At 56.6% G+C, this 20412-nt stretch overlaps 1 protein-coding gene across 1 annotated transcript in view; it reads right to left on the bottom strand.

Annotated features, from left to right (window-relative positions):
• Nucleotides 1-6151: 6151 nt before the first annotated feature.
• kat8 (K(lysine) acetyltransferase 8) overlaps nucleotides 6152-20412 on the bottom strand; it is a gene marked incomplete at its 3' end in the record, with an annotated part of 41609 nt that continues 27348 nt past the window's right edge. Inside the window, exons 4-8 of the mRNA XM_070874666.1 lie at nucleotides 16061-16114; nucleotides 14977-15141; nucleotides 12361-12450; nucleotides 7535-7675; nucleotides 6152-6245 (exon numbers count right to left, since the gene is read on the bottom strand). Coding sequence (XP_070730767.1) covers nucleotides 6152-6245; nucleotides 7535-7675; nucleotides 12361-12450; nucleotides 14977-15141; nucleotides 16061-16114 — 544 coding nt within the window. The remainder of the gene's footprint in view (nucleotides 6246-7534; nucleotides 7676-12360; nucleotides 12451-14976; nucleotides 15142-16060; nucleotides 16115-20412) is intronic.

Below are 20412 nucleotides of genomic sequence, written 5' to 3' on the forward strand. Positions count from 1 at the left end.
GAGGGAGTGAGAGGCGGAGGGGGGGAGGGAGTGAGAGGCGGAGGGGGGGAGGGAGTGAGAGGCGGAGGGGGGGCAGGGAGTGAGAGGCGGAGGGGGGAGGGGGGGAGGGAGTGAGAGGCGGAGGGGGGGAGGGAGCGAGAGGCGGAGGTGGGGAGGGAGTGAGAGGCGGAGGGGGGGAGGGAGTGAGAGGCGGAGGGGGGGAGGGAGCGAGAGGCGGAGGGGGGGAGGGAGTGAGAGGCGGAGGGGGGGGAGGGAGTGAGAGGCGAGGGGGAGAGAGGCGGAGGGGGGGAGGGAGTGAGAGGCGGAGGGGGGAGGGAGTGAGAGGCGGAGGGGGGAGGGAGTGAGAGGCGGAGGGGGGAAGGGAGCGAGAGGCGGAGGGGGGGAGGGAGTGAGAGAGAGGCGGAGGGGGGGAGGGAGTGAGAGGCGGAGGGGGGGAGGGAGTGAGAGGCGGAGGGGGGGAGGGAGTGAGAGGCGGAGGGGGGAGGGAGTGAGAGGCGGAGGGGGGAGGGAGTGAGAGGCGGAGGGGGGGAGGGAGTGAGAGGCGGAGGGGGGAAGGGAGCGAGAGGCGGAGGGGGGAGGGAGTGAGAGAGAGGCGGAGGGGGGGAGGGAGTGAGAAGCGGAGGGGGGGAGGGAGTGAGAGGCGGAGGGGGGGAGGGAGTGAGAGGCGGAGGGGGGGAGGGAGTGAGAGAGAGGCGGAGGGGGGGAGGGAGTGAGAGGCGGAGGGGGGGAGGGAGTGAGAGGCGGAGGGGGAGGGAGTGAGAGAGAGGCGGAGGGGGGGGGGGAGGGAGTGAGAGGCGGAGGGGGGGAGGGGTGAGAGGCGGAGGGGGGGAGGGAGCGAGAGGCGGAGGGGGGAGGGAGTGAGAGGCGGAGGGGGGGAGGGAGTGAGAGGCGGAGGGGGGGAGGGAGTGAGAGGCGGAGGGGGGAGGGAGTGAGAGAGAGGCGGAGGGGGGGAGGGAGTGAGAGGCGGAGGGGGGGAGGGGGTGAGAGGCGGAGGGGGGGAGGGAGTGAGAGGCGGAGGGGGGAGGGAGTGAGAGAGAGGCGGAGGGGGGGAGGGAGTGAGAGGCGGAGGGGGGGAGGGGGTGAGAGGCGGAGGGGGGAGGGAGTGAGAGGCGGAGGGGGGGAGGGGGTGAGGGAGGTTGAGGGAGTATAAGGAACAGAAGAGGAGGATGAGGTGGAGGAGGGGAGGAAGTAAGACAGTATTATTAAAATAGTGCGTCACAGTACATACAAGATTTAGCAACAGTGTCTGCCACCCCTGGTCAGACGTGACGATACAAGACTCGTGACATGTTACCGAGGAGACACAGCCACCAATGGTCAAGCGATGTACCACGGCAAGGTACAGCGCGAGCCGGTGTAGACGCAGAGCGATGTTGTCAAGTTCCAGGCCAGTGGTTGGTGCGAGGGGCAGGTACAGCAGGCACGGTGGGAGATTGGAGCGGGACGTGATCGGGGCCCAGGAGAGGCGTGAACCATCGAAACATTCCGGCCCAGCGTGTCCGCGCCGGCCGACAAAGAGCCGCACGGCCTTCGGTCATCAGCCCACGGACAATGCCGGAAAGGCAAAGAGCACCCGGCCCAACCAGTCCCGCCCCACACACCACTGCGACACCCCTTACACCGAAACATTCTACACACTACCCCAACCGGAGCCATGTGATCTCCTGGGAGAGGCCAAAACCAGATAAAAACCCAGGCCAATTTAGAGAGAAAAAAATCTGGGAAAATTCCTCTCCGACCCATCCAGGCGATCGACACGAGTCCAGGAGATCACCCTGGCCGTATTCTATTCCCTGCAGTACTTACCATTATATCTGCTCCGTCCAACCAAAGGTCACCCAGTCTAACCCCAATGACCAGCTCGAGGTCTGTAACCCTGCAGGTTACTGCACTTTAAGGGCCCATCCAACCATCTCTTAAAAGTGGTGAGGGTTTCTGCATCCACCACTCTTCCAGGCAGCGAGTTCCAGATCCCCACAACCCTCTGCGTAAAGAAGCCCCCCTCAAATCCCCTCTAAACATTCCACCAACCACCTTAAAACTATACCCTCTCCTAATAGACCCCTGCACCAATGGAAATAGACCCTTGCTATCCACTATGTCCAGGCCCCTCAATATTTTGTACACCTCGATGAGGTCTCCTCTCAACCTCCTCTGTTCCAATGAGAACAAACCCAGCCTGTCCAATCTGTCCTCAGAGCTAAGGTTCTCCATTCCAGGCAGTATCTGAGTTCGGGGCCCAGGAGAGGCGAGGGGCCCCAGGGGGCAGCACGGGGGCCCAGCCCACACACTGTGCGATATGTGTGTGAGCGCGCACTAGGCCCGTGCAGCAGAGCTGGTCTCCAGTGGTCCTGGTTAACCCTCGCCACTGGACCAAGACCCGGCTCTGTCGAGCCCCGTGTGGTGGCTGGTGTTCAACGGGTCAACCCACGTTACAACAATCCACCCACAGGCATCTCCCACCCTTCAGGATGTAGTTCAGGATCCGGAATATTAGGTCCTTCATTGAAACACCTGTGAGCTCATCCCTTTTTGGCGAGGAAGCAGGTCACCCTCGCTTTGAGGGACTGCCTATGATGATGATGGTAATAATAATAATAATCATTTGTATTTATAACGCGCCTTTAACGAGGTAAAACGTCCCAAGGTGCTTCACAGTGGTGTTACAGACAAACAGATCAATTTGACACCAAGCCGCATAAGAAGAAATTAGGACAGATGATCAAAAGCTTGTTTAAAGAGGGAGGTTTAAAGGAGAGAGGTCGAGAGGCGGAGAGGTTTAGGGAGGGAGTTCCAGAGCTTGGGGCCCAGGCAACAGAAGGCACGGCCACCGATGGTGGAACGATTATAATCAGGGATGGTCAGGAGGGCAGGATTAGAGGAGTGCAGACATCTCGGGGGATTGTGGGGCTGGAGGAGGTTACAGAGATAGGGAGGGGCGAGGGCCATGAAGAGATTTGTAAACAAGGAGGAGAATTTTGAAATCGAGGCGTTGTTTAACCGAGAGCCAATCAGTGAGCACAGGGGGTGATGGGTGAGTGGGACTCGGTGTGAGTTAGGACACGGGGCAATGAGCACAGGGGGTGATGGGTGAGCGGGACTCGGTGCGAGTTAGGACACGGGGCAGTGAGCACAGGGGGTGATGGGTGAGTGGGACTCGGTGTGAGTTAGGACATGGGGCAGTGAGCACAGGGGGTGATGGGTGAGCGGGACTCGGTGCGAGTTAGGACACGGGGCAGTGAGCACAGGGGGTGATGGGTGAGCGGGACTGGGTGTGAGTTAGGACACGGGGCTGTGAGCACAGGGGGTGATGGGTGACCGGGACTCGGTGTGAGTTAGGACACGGGGCAGTGAGCACAGGGGGTGATGGGTGAGTGGGACTCGGTGTGAGTTAGGACACGGGGCAGTGAGCACAGGGGGCGATGGGTGAGTGGGGCTTGGTGCGAGTTAGGACACGGGGCAGCGAGCACAGTGGGTGATGGGTGAGAGGGACTCGGTGCGAGTTAGGACACGGGGGCAGCCGAGATTTGGATCACCTCTAGTTGACGTCGGGTAGAATGTGGGAGGCCAGTCAGGAGTGCGTTGGAATAGTCAAGTCTGGAGGTAACAAAGGCACGGATGAGGGTTTCAGCAGCAGAAGAGCTGAGGCAGGGGGCGGAGACGGGCGATGTTACGGAAGTGGGAAATAGGCGGTTTTCGTTACGCCGTGGATATGTGGCTGGAAACTCATTTCAGGGTCAAATATGTCACCTCGGTTGCCAACAGTCTGGTTCACCCAACAGATTGATGCTGGGGAGGGGGATGGAGTCAGTGGTGAGGGAACGCAGTTTGTGCCGGGGACCAAAGATAATGGCTTCGGTCTTCCCAATATTTAACTGGAGAAAATTTCTGCTCATCCAGAACCGGACGTGGGACAAGCAGTCTGACAATTTAGAGACTGTGGAGGGGTCGAGAGAAGTGGTGGGTGAGGTAGAGCTGGGTGTCGACAGCGTACACGTGGAAACTGACTCCGTGTTTCCGGATGATGTCGCCAAGGGGCAACATGTAGGTGAGAGATAGAAGGGGACCAAGGATAGATCCTCGGGGGAGACCAGAGGTAACGATGTGGGGGTGGGAAGAGAAGCTGTTGCTGGAGGTAATTCTCTGGCTACGATTAGATAGATCAGAATGGAACCAGGCGAGGGCAGTCCCACCCAGCTGGACGATGGTGGAGAGGTGTTGGAGCGGTCAACCGTGTCAAAGGCTGCAGGCAGGTCGAGATGGTCAGGAGGGATGGTCAGGAGGCCAGAATTGGAGGAGTGCAGAGATTTACCAAAATTCCCTGGATTCTGGGGAGGTCCCAGCAGATTGGAAAACTGCAAATGTAACGCCCTTATTTAAAAAAGGAGGCAGACAAAAAGCAGGAAACTATAGACCAGTTAGCCCAACATCTGTGGTTGGGAAAATGTTGGAGTCCATTATTCAAGAAGCAGTAGCAGGACATTTGGAAAAGCATAACTCGGTCAGTCAGAGTCAGCATGGATTGATGAAAGGGAAGTCATGTTTGACAAATTTGCTGGAGTTCTTTGAGGATGTAACGAACAGGGTGGATAAAGGGGAACCAGTGGATGTGGTTTATTTGGACTTCCAGAAGGCATTTGACAAAGTGCCACATGAAAGGTTACTGCACAAGATAAAAGTTCACGGGGGTGGGGGTAATATATTAGCATGGATAGAGGATTGGCTAACTAAGAGAACAGAGAGTCGGGATAAATGGTTCATTCTCGGGTCGGCAATCAGTAACTAGTGGGGTGCCGCAGGGATCAGTGCTGGGACCCCAACTATTTACAATCTATATTAACGACTTGGAAGAAGGGACCGAGTGTAACGTAACCAAGTTTGCTGATGATACAAAGATGGGAGGAAAAGCAATGTGTGAGGAGGACACAAAAAATCTGTAAAAAGACATAGACAGGCTAAGTGAGTGGGCAAAAATTTGGCAGATGGAGTATAATGTTGGAAAGTGTGAGGTCATGCACTTTGACAGAAAAAAATCAAAGAGCAAGTTATTATTTAAATGGAGAAAGATTGCAAAGTGCCGCAGTACAGCGGGACCTGGGGGTTACTTGTGCATGAAACACAAAAGGATAGTATGCAGGTACAGCAAGTGATCAGGAAGGCCAATGATATCTTGGCCTTTATTGCAAAGGGGATGGAGTATAAAAGCAGGGAAGTCTTGCTACAGTTATACAGGGTATTGGTGAGGCCACACCTGGAGTACTGCGTGCAGTTTTGCTCTCTGTATTTACGAAAGGAGATACTTGCTTTGGAGGCAGTTCAGAGAAGGTTCACTCGGTTGATCCCGGGGATGAGGGGGTTGACTTATGAGGAAAGGTTGAGGAGGTTGGGCCTCTACTCATTGGAATTCAGAAGAATGAGAGGTGACCTTATCAAAACGTATCAGATTATGAGAGGGCTCGACAAGGTGGGTGCAGAGAGGATGTTCCCACTGATGGGGGAGACTAGAACTAGGGGGCATGGTCTTAGAATAAGGGGCCGCCCATTTAAAACTGAGATGAGGAGGAATTTCTTCTCTCTGAGGGTTGTAAATCTGTGGAATTCTCTGCCCCAGAGAGCTGTGGAGGCTGGGTCATTGAATATATTTAAGGTGGAGATAGACAGATTTTTGAGCGATAAGGGAGTGAAGGGTTATGGGGAGCGGGCGGGGAAGTGGAGCTGAGTCCATGATCGGATCAGCCATGATCTTATTAAATGGCGGAGCAGGCTCGAGGGGCCGTGTGGCCAACTCATGCTCCCATTTCTTATGTTCTTATTTCAGAGTTCAATTGGAGGAGCTCAGAGATTAAGGAGGGTTGTCGGAAATTACATAGATGGCGGGGGGGGGGGGAAAGAGTGCCTTGAACATGAAAGAGGGAACCGGGAGCCAATGTTGGCCAGCGAGTGGTTGGGTGACGGGACTTGATGCGGGGTTAGGATACGGGAAGGCGGAAGTGACTGAACGCACAATGGGCAACAGCACGTCCTGAATGGCCGTGACCGTTTACATAGCAAAATTAAATGGGGATAAAATATCGACCGGGAAATGTGGGAACAGGAAGTCATGCTTGTCGACAGGAAGAGTGGGAATATTACGGACACTGCGCGCACTTACTGAATGCGATGAGAAATTTCCCGTAGCCCCTCCGTTGGTACGGTGGCAGGGTTAAGATGCACGCTACGTTATTCCCGTCTGGTGACTCTTTCTCCTATTCAGCAGAGAGAAACGTGGGTATTCAGCTTACGATGTATATTATTTTATCGCATCGGATATACAGCACAGAAACAGGTCATTCGGCCCAACTGGTCTCAGCGGGCGTTTATGCTCCACCCGACCCTCCTCTAGCCCCCTTCATCGGTTGTGGGCCCAAGTCGCGCTGTCGGAGGGGCCGTGCTGAGGGAGTGCCGCACTGTCGGAGGGTCAGTACTGAGGGAGCGCCGCACTGTCGGAGGGGCAGTACTGAGGGAGCGCCGCACTGTCAGAGGGGCAGTACTGAGGGAGCTCTGCACTGTCGGAGGGGCCGTACTGAGGGAGTGCCGCACTGTCGGAGGGGCAGTACTGAGGGAGAGCCGCACTGTCGGAGGGGCAGTACTGAGGGAGTGCCGCACTGTCGGAGGGGCAGCACTGAGGGAGTGCCGCACTGTCGGAGGGGCGCCGCACTGTCGGAGGGGCAGTACTGAGGGAGTCCGCACTGTCGGAGGGGCAGTACTGAGGGAGCGCCGCACTGTCGGAGGGGCAGTACTGAGGGAGTGCCGCACTGTCGGAGGGGCAGTACTGAGGGAGCGCCGCACTGTCGGAGGGGCAGTACTGAGGGAGCACCGCACTGTCGGAGGGGCAGTACTGAGGGAGTCCGCACTGTCGGAGGGGCAGTACTGAGGGAGTGCCGCACTGTCGGAGGGGCGCCGCACTGTCGGAGGGGCAGTACTGAGGGAGTCCGCACTGGTGGAGGGGCGGTACTGAGGGAGCACCGCACTGTCGGAGGGGCAGTACTGAGGGAGCGCCGCACTGTCGGAGGGGCCGTACTGAGGGAGCGCCGCACTGTCGGAGGGGCAGTACTGAGGGAGTGCCGCACTGTCGGAGGGGCAGTACTGAGGGAGCCCCGCACTGTCGGAGGGGCAGTACTGAGGGAGTGCCGCACTGTCGGAGGGGCAGTACTGAGGGAGTGCCGCACTGTCGGAGGGGCGGTACTGAGGGAGCGCCGCACTGTCGGAGGGGCGGTACTGAGGGAGCGCCGCACTGTCGGAGGGGCAGTACTGAGGGAGTGCCGCACTGTCGGAGGGGCGGTACTGAGGGAGCGTGTGTGCACGTGGCTCAGTCCCACACCGGCTGTGAGATCAGGCTAACTCAGCGCTAGGTCGGGAATGGAGCCTGGGCCTTTCTTGCTGAGTGTGTGCGTGTGAGCGAGAGAGAGAATGGGGTGGTCTCAGTAGCATCGGTAACAGAGCCAGTGTTGCCCTCCCGCGCCCCTTGCCCCCCGACCCCCAAATGACCCCTGACCTTGGAGAAGTAGCCAACGATGTGCGCCCCATGCCGGTCGACCTCTGTCAGGATGTAGAAGACAAAGGGCTCCACGTCAAAGTACAGTGTCTTGTGGTCGAGGAACAGCTTGGCCAACAGGCACAGGTTCTGGCAGTAGATCTGCGAGGGGAGAGACAGAGAGAGAAAGGACCTGCGTTTATACAGCACCTCAGGATTTCCCGCATCGCTTCCCAGCCAATGAGGAAATCTTTCGAACTGTAGTCACAGCTGTAATCGAGGAAATTGACCACAGCAAGCTCCCACACACAGATAATCTGTCGTTCTTTAAAAGTAATATCGGCTAAGGGGTTTTCTTCAAATGGTGTTTTTACGCCCACCTGAGGGGGCAGACAGGACCCCCGGGTTCAACGTCTCCTCCCTCAGTACCGCCCCTCCGACAGTGCGGTGCTCCCTCAGTACTGCCCCTCCGACAGTGCGGCGCTCCCTCAGTACTGCCCCTCCGACAGTGCGGCGCTCCCTCAGTACTGCCCCTCCGACAGTGCGGCGCTCCCTCAGTACCGCCCCTCCGACAGTGCGGCACTCCCTCAGTACTGTCCCTCCGACAGTGCGGCACTCCCTCAGTACCGCCCCTCCGACAGTGCGGCACTCCTCAGTACCGCCCCTCCGACAGTGCGGCGCTCCCTCAGTACTGCCCCTCCGACAGTGCAGCAGTCCCTCAGTACCGCCCCTCCGACAGTGCGGCACTCCCTCAGTACAGCCCCTCCGACAGTGCGGTGCTCCCTCAGTACCGCCCCTCCGACAGTGCGGCGCTCCCTCAGTACTGCCCCTCCGACAGTGCGACGTTCCCTCAGTACTGTCCCTCCGACAGATCGGCGCTCCCTCAGTACCGCCCCTCCGACAGTGCGGCGCTCCCTCAGTACTGCCCCTCCGACAGTGCGGCGCTCCCTCAGTACTGCCCCTCCGACAGTGCGGCGCTCCCTCAGTACCGCCCCTCCGACAGTGCGGAGCTCCCTCAGTACTGCCCCTCCGACAGTGCGGCGCTCCCTCAGTACTGCCCCTCCGACAGTGCGGCACTCCCTCAGTACTGCCCCTCCGACAGTGCGGAGCTCCCTCAGTACTGCCCCTCCGACAGTGCGACGTTCCCTCAATACTGTCCCTCCGACAGATCGGCGCTCCCTCAATACCGCCCCTCCGACAGTGCGGCGCTCCCTCAGTACCGCCCCTCCGACAGTGCGTCGCTCCCTCAGTACTGCCCCTCCGACAGTGCGGCGCTCCCTCAGTACTGCCCCTCCGACAGTGCGGCGCTCCCTCAGTACTGCCCCTCCGACAGTGCGGCGCTCCCTCAGTACTGCCCCTCCGACAGTGCGGCGCTCCCTCAGTACCGCCCCTCCGACAGTGCGGCACTCCCTCAGTACTGTCCCTCCGACAGATCGGCGCTCCCTCAGTACTGCCCCTCCGACAGTGCGGCACTCCCTCAGTACCGCGCCTCCGACAGTACGGCGCTCTCTCAGTACTGCGCTGGAAGTGTCGGCCTAGATTTTTGTGCTCGAGTCTCTGGAGTGCGACTTGAACCCACCACCTTCTGACTTCGAGGAAGTGTGCTGCCCATGGAACCAAGGCTGGGCCTCGGCTGCGAGTTGGGGAGTCCATGTATCGCCACGCCGTGTGAGGACAGGCTGACCCGATGGATCAGCGGCACATTGCGAGTTCGTTATCTTCATAAGAACATCAGAAATAGGAGCAGGTGTCGGCCATTCGGCCCTTCGAGCCTGCTCCGCCATTCAATGAGATCACGGCTGACCTTCGACCTTAACTCCACTATCCCGCCCGATCCCCATATCCCTCGATTCCCTTCGTATCCAAAAACCTATCGATCTCGGCCTTGAATATACTCAAAGACTGAGCCTCCACAGCCCTCTGGGGCAGAGAACTCCAAAGATTCACCACCTTCTGAGTGAAGAAGTTTCTCCTCATCTCAGTCCTCAATGGCCGAGCCCTTATCCTGAGACTGTGTGACCCCTGGTTCTAGACTCCCCAGCCCCGGGGGGGAAACACCCTCCCTGTATCTACCCTGTCAAGCCCTGTAAGAATTGTGAGTGTTTCAATGAGATCCCCTCTCATTCTTCTAAACTCGAGAGAATATCAGTCCAGTCTTTCTTCATATGTCAAAAAGGAGTTAGATGAGGTCCTTACTACTCGGGGGATCAAGGGGTATGGAGAGAAAGCAGGAATGGGGTACTGAAGTTGAATGTTCAGCCATGAACTCATTGAATGGCGGTGCAGGCTAGAAGGGCCGAATGGCCTACTCCTGCACCTATTTTCTATGTTTCTATGTCTACTCAATCTCTCCTCATAGGACAATCCCCCCCATCCCAGGAATCAGTCTGGTGAACCTTCGCTGCACTCCCTCAATGGCAAGTATATCCTTCATTGGATAAGGAGACCAGAACGGTGCACAATACTCCAGGTGTGGTCTCACCAGGGCCCTGTACAGTTGTAGCAGGACTTCTCTGCTTTTATACTCTATCCCCCTTGCAATAAAGGCCAACATGCCATTTGCCTTCCTTGTTGCTTGCCGAACCTGCATACTAACTTTCTGTGTTTCATTCACAAGGACGCCCAAATCTCTGTCAACATCAACATTCAAATGTTTCTCCCCATTTAAAAAATATTCTCTTTTTCTAATCTTCCAACCAAAGTGAATCACCTCACATTTCCCGACATTATATTCCATTTGCCACCTTACTGCCCACTCACTTAAGTCTATCTACATCCCTTTACAGACACTTTAAGAACATCAGAAACAGGAGCAGGAGTGGGCCATTCGGCCCCTCGAGCCTGCTCTGCCATTTAATACGATCATGGCTGATCCGATCATGGACTCAGCTCCACTTCCCCGCCCGCTCCCCGTAACCCTTCACTCCTTTATCGCTCAAAAATCTGTCCTTAAATATATTCAATGTCCCAGCCTCCACAGCTCTCTGGGGCAGAGAATTCCAGACTGCGTTCTCCCCACAGCTCACTGTCCCACCCAGCTTTGTATCGTTAGCAAACTTGGCATTGAAACATAGACAATAGGAGCAGGAGTCGGCCATTCGAGCCTGCACCACCATTCAATATGATCCTGGCTGATCCTCTATCTCAACACCATATTCCCGCTTTTTCCCCACACCCCTTGATGCCTTTTGTGTCTAGAAATCTATCTATCGCCCTCTTAAATATATTCAGTGACTTGGCCTCCACAGCCTCCTGTGGTAGAGAATTCCACAGGTTCACCACCCTCGGAGTGAAAACATTTCTCCTCATCTCGGTCCGAAATTTCCTACCCCGTATCCTGAGACTGTGACCCCTTGTTCTAGACTTCCCAGCCCCGGGGAAAACACCCTCCCCGCATCCAGTCTGTCCAACCCCTTCAGAATTTTATATGTTTCAGTGAGATCCTCTCTCATTCTTCTAAACTCCAGTGAATACAGGCCCAGTCGACCCAATCTCTCCTCATACGACAGTCCTGCCATCCCAGGAATCAGTCTGGTGAACCTTCGCTGCACTCCCTCTGTGGCAAGTATATCCTTCCTTAGGTAAGGAGACCAAAACTGCACACAATACTCCAGGTGCGGTCTCACCAAGGGCCTATATGCTAAGAGGCTGCAGGGTGACTTGGACAGGTTAGGTGAGTGGGCAAATGCATGGCAGATGCAGTATAATGTGGATAAATGTCAGCTTATCCACTTTGGTGGCAAAAGCAAGGCGGCAGAATATTATCTGAATGGTGACAGATTAGGAAAAGGGGAGGTGCAATGAGACCTGGGTGTCATGGTACATCAGTCATTGAAGGTTGGCATGCAGGTACAGCAGGTGGTGAAGAAGGCAAATGGCATGTTGGCCTTCATAGTGAGAGGATTTGAGTACAGGAGCAGGGAGGTGTTGCTACAGTTGTACAGGGCCTTGGTGAGACCACACCTTGAGTATTGTGTACAGTTTTGGTCTCCTAATCTGAGGAAGGACATTCTTGCTATTGAGGGAGTGCAGCGAAGGTTCACCAGACTGATTCCCGGGACGGCGGGACTGACATATGAAGAAAGACTGGATCGACTAGGCTTATATTCACTGGAATTTAGAAGAATGAGAGGGGATCTCATAGAAACATATCAAATTCTGACGGGACTGGACAGGTTAGATGCAGGAAGAATGTTCCCAATGTTGGGGAAGTCCAGAACCAGGGGTCACAGTCTAAGGATAAGGGGTAGGCCATTTAGGACCGAGATGAGGAGAAACTTCTTCACTCAGAGAATTGTGAACCTGTGGAATTCTCTACTGCAGAGAGTTGTTGAGGCCAGTTCGTTAGATATATTCAAAAGGGAGTTAGATGTGGCCCTTACGGCTAAAGGGATCAAGGGGTATGGAGAGAAAGCAGGAATGGGGTACTGAAGTTGCATGATCAGCCATGATCATATTGAATGGTGGTGCAGGCTCAAAGGGCCGAATGGCCTACTCCTATTTTCTATGTTTCTATCCTTGCTCCTGTACTTAAACCCTCTTGCAATGAAGGCCAACGTACCATTTGCCTTCCTAACTGCTTGCTGCACCTGCATGTTTGCTTGCAATGACTGGTGTACAAGGACACCCAGGGTCCCTCTGTACATCGACACTTCCCAAACCATCACCGTTTGGCAACATTCCACTCGGTCCCTTCATCTAGGTCATTGACATCGATTGCAAATAGCCGAGGCCCCAGCACCACATCGCGGCCCATTCTCGTTTCCCCCCCCCACCCACCGCGGGAACTGAGAGTGGGGCCCGCACGTCCCGGTGACGCCTCCCACAGTCAATCAGCCCGCCCGCACCTTGTGGTCTCGCCCGTCCACCTCGTACACGGAGATGTTGGTCTTCCGATAGATCTCCTTCCCAGGGGGCTGTCGCCATTGGCATTGGGCCTGCGAAGGAAAGAAAGACTTGCATTTATATAGCGCCGTTCACGACCACCGGGCGTTTCACAGCCAATGAAGTACGTTTTATTTTTGGAGTGCGGTCACTGTTGCAATGTGGGAAACGTGGCAGCCGACTTGCGCACAGCAAGCTCCCACAAACAGCAATGTGATAATGACCCAGATTGTGATATCTTTGCAGAGACCACTTACAGCACACTCCACAAGATGGCTGCTTACCAGAATCTGTCAACATGTGACTTTGCCACATGACCGTTTATTGTTAAAACGTCAGTAGTTGCATTACATCAGTGGACCACTAGGTGGAGCTATATAACCCAGATCACCCGGGGCTTTTTTGTTATGTTGATTGAGGGAGAAATGCTGCTCCCAGGACAGCGGAGATAACTCCCCTGCGTTTCTTCAAAATAGTGCCGTGGGATCTTGTGTGTCCACCCGAAAGGGCAATCAGGGCCTCGGTTTAACGTCTCATCCGAAAGACAAAGCAGAGCTCCCTCAGCACTGCCCCTCCGACAGTGCAGCACTGCCTCAGTAACAGTCCCTCTGACAGTGCAGCACTGCCTCAGTAACAGTCCCTCTGACAGCACAGTGCTCCCTCAGTCCTGCCCCTCCGACTGTGCAGCTCTCCCTCAGTACTGCCCCTCCGACAGTGCAGCACACCCTCAGTACTGCCCCGCCGACAGTGCAGCACACCCTCAGTACTGCACCTCCGACAGTGCAGCATTCCCTCAGTACTGCCCCTCCGACAGTGCAGCACTCCCTCAGTACTGCCCCTCCGACAGTGCGGGGCTCCCTCAGTACTGCCCCTCCGACAGTGCGGGGCTCCCTCAGTACTGCCCCTCCGACAGTGCGGCGCTCCCTCAGTACTGCCCCCCCGACAGTGCGGGGCTCCCTCAGTACTGCCCCTCCGACAGTGCGGGGCTCCCTCAGCACTGCCCCTCCGACAGTGCGGGGCTCCCTCAGTACTGCAGTGGACTGTCAGCCTAGATTGATGTGCTCAAGTCTCTGGAGTGGGACTGGAACCCACAACTTTCTGACTCCGAGGCGACCGAGTGCTCCCCACTGAGCCACAGCTGACACTGCAGGTGGTGGGAGAGGAAGAGTCCGTGAGGGCAACAGCAGTTACCCTGGTTACCGAACATTATGGTCTAGGGTTCCCCCATCACTGAACACCATGGTCTCATCACGGGCAGCCCCTCGGAATCGAGGAAGACTTGCTTCCACTCTAAAAGTGAGTCCTTAGGTGGCTGAACAGTCCAATACGGGAACCACAGTCCCTGTCACAGGTGGGACAGACAGACGTTGAGGGAAGGGGAGGGTGGGACTGGTTTGCCGCACGCTCCTTCTGCTGCCTGCGCTTGGTTTCTGCACGCTCTCGGCGACGAGACTCGAGGTGCTCAGCACCCTCCCGGATGCACTCCCTCCACTTAGGGCGGACTGGTCTTTGGGCCCAGGGACTCCCAGGTGTCGGTGGGGATGTTGCACTTTATATCAGGGAGGGCTTTGAGGGTGGTCCCTTGTAACGTTTCCTCTGCCCACCTTTGGCTTGTTTGCCCGTGAAGGAGTTCCGAGTAGAGCGCTCGCTTTGGGGAGTCTCGTGTCGGGGGGACATGCGGACAATGTGGCCCTGCCCAGCGGAGCTGGTCGAGTGCGGTCAGTGCTTCGATGCTGGGGATGTTGGGCCTGGTCGAGGACGCTAACGTTGGTGCTTCTGTCCTCCCGGGGGATTTGCAGGATCTTGCGGAGACAGCGTTGGTGGTATTTCTCCAGCGACTTGAGGTGTCTACTGTACATGGTCCATGTCTCTGAGCCAGACAGGAGGGCGGGTATCACTACAGCACATCACTGAGCACCACGGTATACACCATGATGGAGTATAAAAGCAGGGAAGTCTTGCTCCAGTTATACAGGGTATTGGTGAGGCCACACCTGGAGTACTGCGTGCAGTTTTGGTCTCCGTATTTACGAAAGGATATAACTTGCATTGGAGGCAGTTCAGAGAAGGTTCACTCGGTTGATTCCGGGGATGAGGGGGTTGACTTATGAAGAAAGGTTGAGGAGGTTGGGCCTCTACTCATTGGAGTTTCGAAGAATGAGAGGTGATCTTATTCAAACATATAAGATTATGAGGGGGCTCGACAAGGTGGATGCAGAGAGGATGTTCCCACTGATGGGGGAGACTAGAACTAGGGGGCATAATCTTAGAATCAGGGGCCGCCCATTTAAAACTGAGATGAGGAGGAATTTCTTCTCTCAGAGGGTTGTAAATCTGTGGAATTCTCTGCCCCAGAGAGCTGTGGAGGCTGGGTCATTGAATATATTTAAGGTGGAGATAGACAGATTTTTGAGCGATAAGGGAGTGAAGGGTTATGGGGAGCGGGCGGGGAAGTGGAGCTGAGTCCATGATCGGATCAGCCACGATCGTATTAAATGGCGGAGCAGGCTCGAGGGGCCGAATGGCCGACTCCTGCTCCTGTTTCTTGTGGTTCTTACGTCTGTTGGCAGTGACCTTACCAGGTGAAAGCGGTAGGTTTTCTCAAACTTCATGTACTTGAGGCAGTACTCGCAAACCCAGAGCTTAGGCTGCTTCCCGTAATCCTCCGGGAAAGGTGAGAAATACCAGGCGTCGATCTCGTAGTTCCCAATCTGGATCTTGTCCACGTACTTCACCTTGGTGATCTGTGGGGGGGGGGGGGACAGGACAGAGCGGATTAGACAGCAAGGGCTTACCCTCCGATACATCCGGGAGCGCGACACGGGGGGCGGGGGGAAGGAGACCTGGGAGTGTGACGTGTGACACACGAGGGGGGAGCCCGGGAGTGTGACACACGGGGGGGGGGGGGGGTTTCCCGGGAGTGTGACACACGGGGGGCGGGGGGAAGGAGACCTGGGAGTGTGACGTGTGACACACGGGGGGGTTTCCCGGGGGGGTGTGACACACGGGAGGGTTTCCCGGGGGGGGTGTGACACACGGGAGGGTTTCCCGGGGGGGGTGTGACACATGGGGGGGGGGGATTCCCCGGGGGTGTGACACACAGGGGGGGATTCCCCGGGGGTGTGTGACACACGGGGGGGGATTCCCCGGGGGTGTGTGACACATGGGGGGGGTGGGTTCCCTGGGGGTGTGACACACGGGGGGGGATTCCCCGGGGGTGTGGCACACGGGGGGGGGGTTTCCCGGGGGGGGGTGACACATGGGGGGGGGGGGGGGTTCCCTGGGGGTGTGACACACGGGGGGGGGGGTTTCCCGGGGGTGTGACACATGGGGGGGGTGGGTTCCCTGGGGGTGTGACACACGGGGGGGGATTCCCCGGGGGTGTGACACACGGGGGGGGGGTTTCCCGGGGGGGGGTGACACATGGGGGGGGGGGGGGTTCCCCGGGGGTGTGACACACGGGGGGGGGGGGGGGATGGGTTCCCTGGGGGTGTGACACACGGGAGGGTTTCCCGGGGGGGTGTGACACATGGGGGGGGGGTTCCCCGGGGGTGTGACACACGGGGGGGGGGGTTTCCCGGGGGTGTGACACACGGAGGGGGGGGGGGGGGGGTTTCCCGGGGGTGTATTGAATAGATTTCCAAGTGGTGCAGCTCCACTGACCGCTTCGTGTTCCTTCTCCAGAGCCGCTGTGGTCGGGTCCATCTCCGCGTACGTCTGAAAAAGAACGAGAGAGAGAGAGCGGGAAGAGAGAGGAGGATAAATGCACAACATCGACTGCCATCGGCTCCCTGACCTCCTGGCGAACCCGTACACGCACCGGGGAGCAGTGCCACGGGGGGGGCACGTTGGCAATCTCGCGTGGATTTCCCAGGCAGCTTCGCGCCGACTAGCTGTCAGGCCCCAGCCCGTTGCACTTCTCTCAATGGGAGCGAGACAGCCTCGCGCTCCCGGGGATTACCCGCTGGACTGTGCTGCCTCCTGCAGCTGAATTGCCGGCTGCCTCGACCCCATTCCGGCCGATCTGGGACTGCCTGGCTTCTGAATCGAACATGACCCTCGCCACTGAGCTTCGGCACGCCTTTCTACCATGGTGGGCGCGCGCATCGAAGCCAAACCCGACTGTGTTCACCCTCCAGCGAGGAGGGTTGCTGGGACGGGAACTCAAGAGTCAGGAGTCGGCCATTCGGCCCCTTTCGAGACTGTCCGCCATTTGGCTGATCGACCTCAACTCCACTTTCCTGCACTGTCCCCATAATCCCTCGACTCCCTTAATATCCAAAAACCTAGCGATCTCGGCCTTGAACCTGCCACTCCAGGGAGCAGTGCCAGCCGGCCGCGGGGGGAGGGCGACGGCAGGGAATAGGGACGTCACCAAGGTCCAGGTCGGTGATTGGGGCGTGGGCCAGACACAGCAGGAGCGGCGAGGGTCGGGGGCGAAGGAGCGGCGAGAGATCGTGGAGGGACGTGATCGGGGGCCCGGGAGAGGCGCGAGTTCGGGGGCCCAGAAGAGCCGAGGGCCCCAGGGGGCTGCACGGGGGCCCAGCTCACACTGTGCGATACGTGTGCGCACTGGGCCCGTGCAGCAGAGCTGGTCTCCAGTTGTCCTGGTTAACCCTCGCCACTGGACCAAGACCCAGCTCTGTCGAGCCCCGTGTGGTGGCTGGTGTTCAAAGGGTCACCCCACGTTACAACAATCCACCCACAGGCATCTTCCACCCTTCAGGATGTAGTTCGGGATCTGGAATATTAGGTCCTTCACTGGAACACCTGTGAACTCATCCCTTTTTGGCGTGGAAACGAGTCATCCTCGTTTCGAGGGTCTGCCTGTGAAATTACTCAAAGACGGAGCCTCCATTGCCCTCTGGGGTAGAGAATTCCAAAGATTCACCATCATCAAGAGAGGCAGGCCCTCGAAGCGAGGATGACTTGCTTCCACGCCGAAAACGGATGAGTTCACAGGTGTTTCAATGATATTCCGGATACCGGTGATAAATGCGGAGAATGAATAACAACCGAACTTGGAGCACTGTGCACAGTTCTGGTCTGGTTAGACCACACTTGGAGCCCTGTGCACAGTTCTGGTCTGGTTAGACCACACTTGGAGCATCGTGCACAGTTCTGGTCTGGTTAGACCACACTTGGAGCACTGTGCACAGTTCTGGTCTGGTTAGACCACACTTGGAGCACCGTGCACAGTTCTGGTCTGGTTAGACCACACTTGGAGCACTGTGCACAGTTCTGGTCTGGTTAGACCACACTTGGAGCCCTGTGCACAGTTCTGGTCTGGTTAGACCACACTTGGAGCACTGTGCACAGTTCTGGTCTGGTTAGACCACACTTGGAGCACCGTGCACAGTTCTGGTCTGGTTAGACCACACTTGGAGCACCGTGTACAGTTCTGGTCTGGTTAGACCACACTTGGAGCACTGTGCACAGTTCTGGTCTGGTTAGACCACACTTGGAGCACTGCGCACAGTTCTTGTCTGGTTAGACCACACTTGGAGCACCGTGTACAGTTCTGGTCTGGTTAGACCACACTTGGAGCACGGTGTACAGTTCTGGTCTGGTTAGACCACACTTGGAGCACTGTGCACAGTTCTGGTCTGGTTAGACCACACTTGGAGCACTGTGCACAGTTCTGGTCTGGTTAGACCACACTTGGAGCACCGTGCACAGTTCTGGTCTGGTTAGACCATACTTGGAGCACCGTGTACAGTTCTGGTCTGGTTAGACCACACTTGGAGCACCGTGTACAGTTCTGGTCTGGTTAGACCACACTTGGAGCACTGTGCACAGTTCTGGTCTGGTTAGACCACACTTGGAGCACTGTGCACAGTTCTGGTCTGGTTAGACCACACTTGGAGCACTGTGCACAGTTCTGGTCTGGTTAGACCACACTTGGAGCACCGTGTACAGTTCTGGTCCGGTTAGACCACACTTGGAGCACTGTGCACAGTTCTGGTCTGGGTAGACCACACTTGGAGCACCGCGTACAGTTCTGGTCCGGTTAGACCACACTTGGAGCACCGTGCACAGTTCTGGTCTGGTTAGACCACACTTGGGAGCACCGCGCACAGTTCTGGTCTGGTTAGACCACACTTGGAGCACCGTGCACAGTTCTGGTCTGGTTTAGACCACACTTGGAGCCCTGTGCACAGTTCTGGTCTGGTTAGACCACACTTGGAACACCGTGCACAGTTCTGGTCTGGTTAGACCACACTTGGAGCACTGTGCACAGTTCTGGTCTGGTTAGACCACACTTGGAGCTCTGTGCACAGTTCTGGTCTGGGTAGAACACACTTGGAGCACTGTGCACAGTTCTGGTCTGGTTAGACCACACTTGGAGCACTGTGCACAGTTCTGGTCTGGGTAGAACACACTTGGGAGCACTGTGCACAGTTCTGGTCTGGTTAGACTACACTTGGAGCACCGTGCACAGTTCTGGTCTCCATATTATGAAGTAGTATAGAGAGGCGCTGGAGAAGGTGCAAAAATGGATGATATCCGAACTAAGAGGATCAGACTGGGGCTGTTTTCTCTGGAAGAGGGGTGGCCAGACCGGGGTTCTTATGGCTTTGAAAGGGTAGACTGAAAATAGATGTTTTCACTTGTGGGGAGAGACCAGAACTGGGGGCCATCAACATAGGATAATTACGAATAAATCCAATACGGAATTCAGGAGAAACTTCTTTACCCAGCGAGAGGCGTGAAGGTGGAACTTGCTGCCACAGTGAGTGGTTGAGGCGAAGATCAGAGATGCATTGAAGGAGAGGCTAAATAAACATATGAGGGAGACAGGAAGAGAAGGATTTGTTGATGGGGTTAGACGGGCGGTGGGATAGGAGACTCGTGTGGGCCAAATACCCTGATTTTGCGCTCGAATGTAACTTGAAGTGGTGATGGCTTTATTAGCCCGAGGCATAGAATACAAGAGCAGGGAGGTTATGCTCGAACTGTATAAAACACCAGTTAGGCCACAGCTGGAGTACTGCGTGCAGTTCTGGTCACCACATTACAGGAAAGATGTGATTGCACTGGAGAGGGTGCAGAGGAGATTTACCAGGATGTTGCCGGAACTGGAGAATTTTAGCGATGAGGAAAGATTGGATAGGCTGGGGTTGTTTTCTTTGGAACAGAGGAGGCTGAGGGGAGACCTGATTGAGGCGTATAAAGTGATGAGGGGCCTGGATAGAGTGGATAGGACGGACCTGTTTCCCTTGGCAGAGGGGTCAACAACCAGGGGGCATAGGTTTAAAGTAATTGGGGGGAGGTTTAGAGGGGATCTGAGGGGAAATGTCTTCACCCAGAGGGTGGTGGGGGTCTGGGGGGGAACTCACTGCCTGAAAGGGTGCTAGAGGCAGAAACCCTCACCACATTTAAAAAGTACCTGGAGGTGCACTTGAAGTGCTGTAACCTACAGGGCTACGGACCGAGAGCTGGAAAGTGGGATTAGGCTGGGTAGCTCTTGGTCGGCCGGGGCGGACACGATGGGCCGAAATGGCCTCCCTCCGCGGCGTAAATGGCTATGCGTCTCAGGGTCATTAAGCAGCTCCACTGGGCAGGCCACATTGTCTGCATACCAGACACGAGACTCCCATGGTCTACAGGGCTGTAGTGATACCCGCCCTCCTGTATGGCTCAGAGACGTGGACCATGTACAGTAGACACCTCAAGTCGCTGGAGAAATACCACCAACGATGTCTCCGCAAGATCCTGCAAATCCCCCGGGAGGACAGACGCACCAACGTTAGCGTCCTCGACCAGGCCCAACATCCCCAGCATCGAAGCACTGACCACACTCGACCAGCTCCGCTGGGCAGGGCCACATTGTCCGCATGTCCCCCAGACACGAGACTCCCCAAAGCAAGCGCTCTACTCGGAACTCCGACACTCCTTCACGGGCAAACGAGCCAAAGGTGGGGCAGAGGAAACGTTACAAGGGACCACCCTCAAAGCCTCCCTGATATAAAGTGCAACATCCCCACCGTGTGACACCTGGGAGTCCCTGGGCC

Source organism: Pristiophorus japonicus, unplaced genomic scaffold (assembly GCF_044704955.1).
Source record: "Pristiophorus japonicus isolate sPriJap1 unplaced genomic scaffold, sPriJap1.hap1 HAP1_SCAFFOLD_929, whole genome shotgun sequence".
NCBI lineage: Eukaryota > Metazoa > Chordata > Chondrichthyes > Pristiophoridae > Pristiophorus > Pristiophorus japonicus.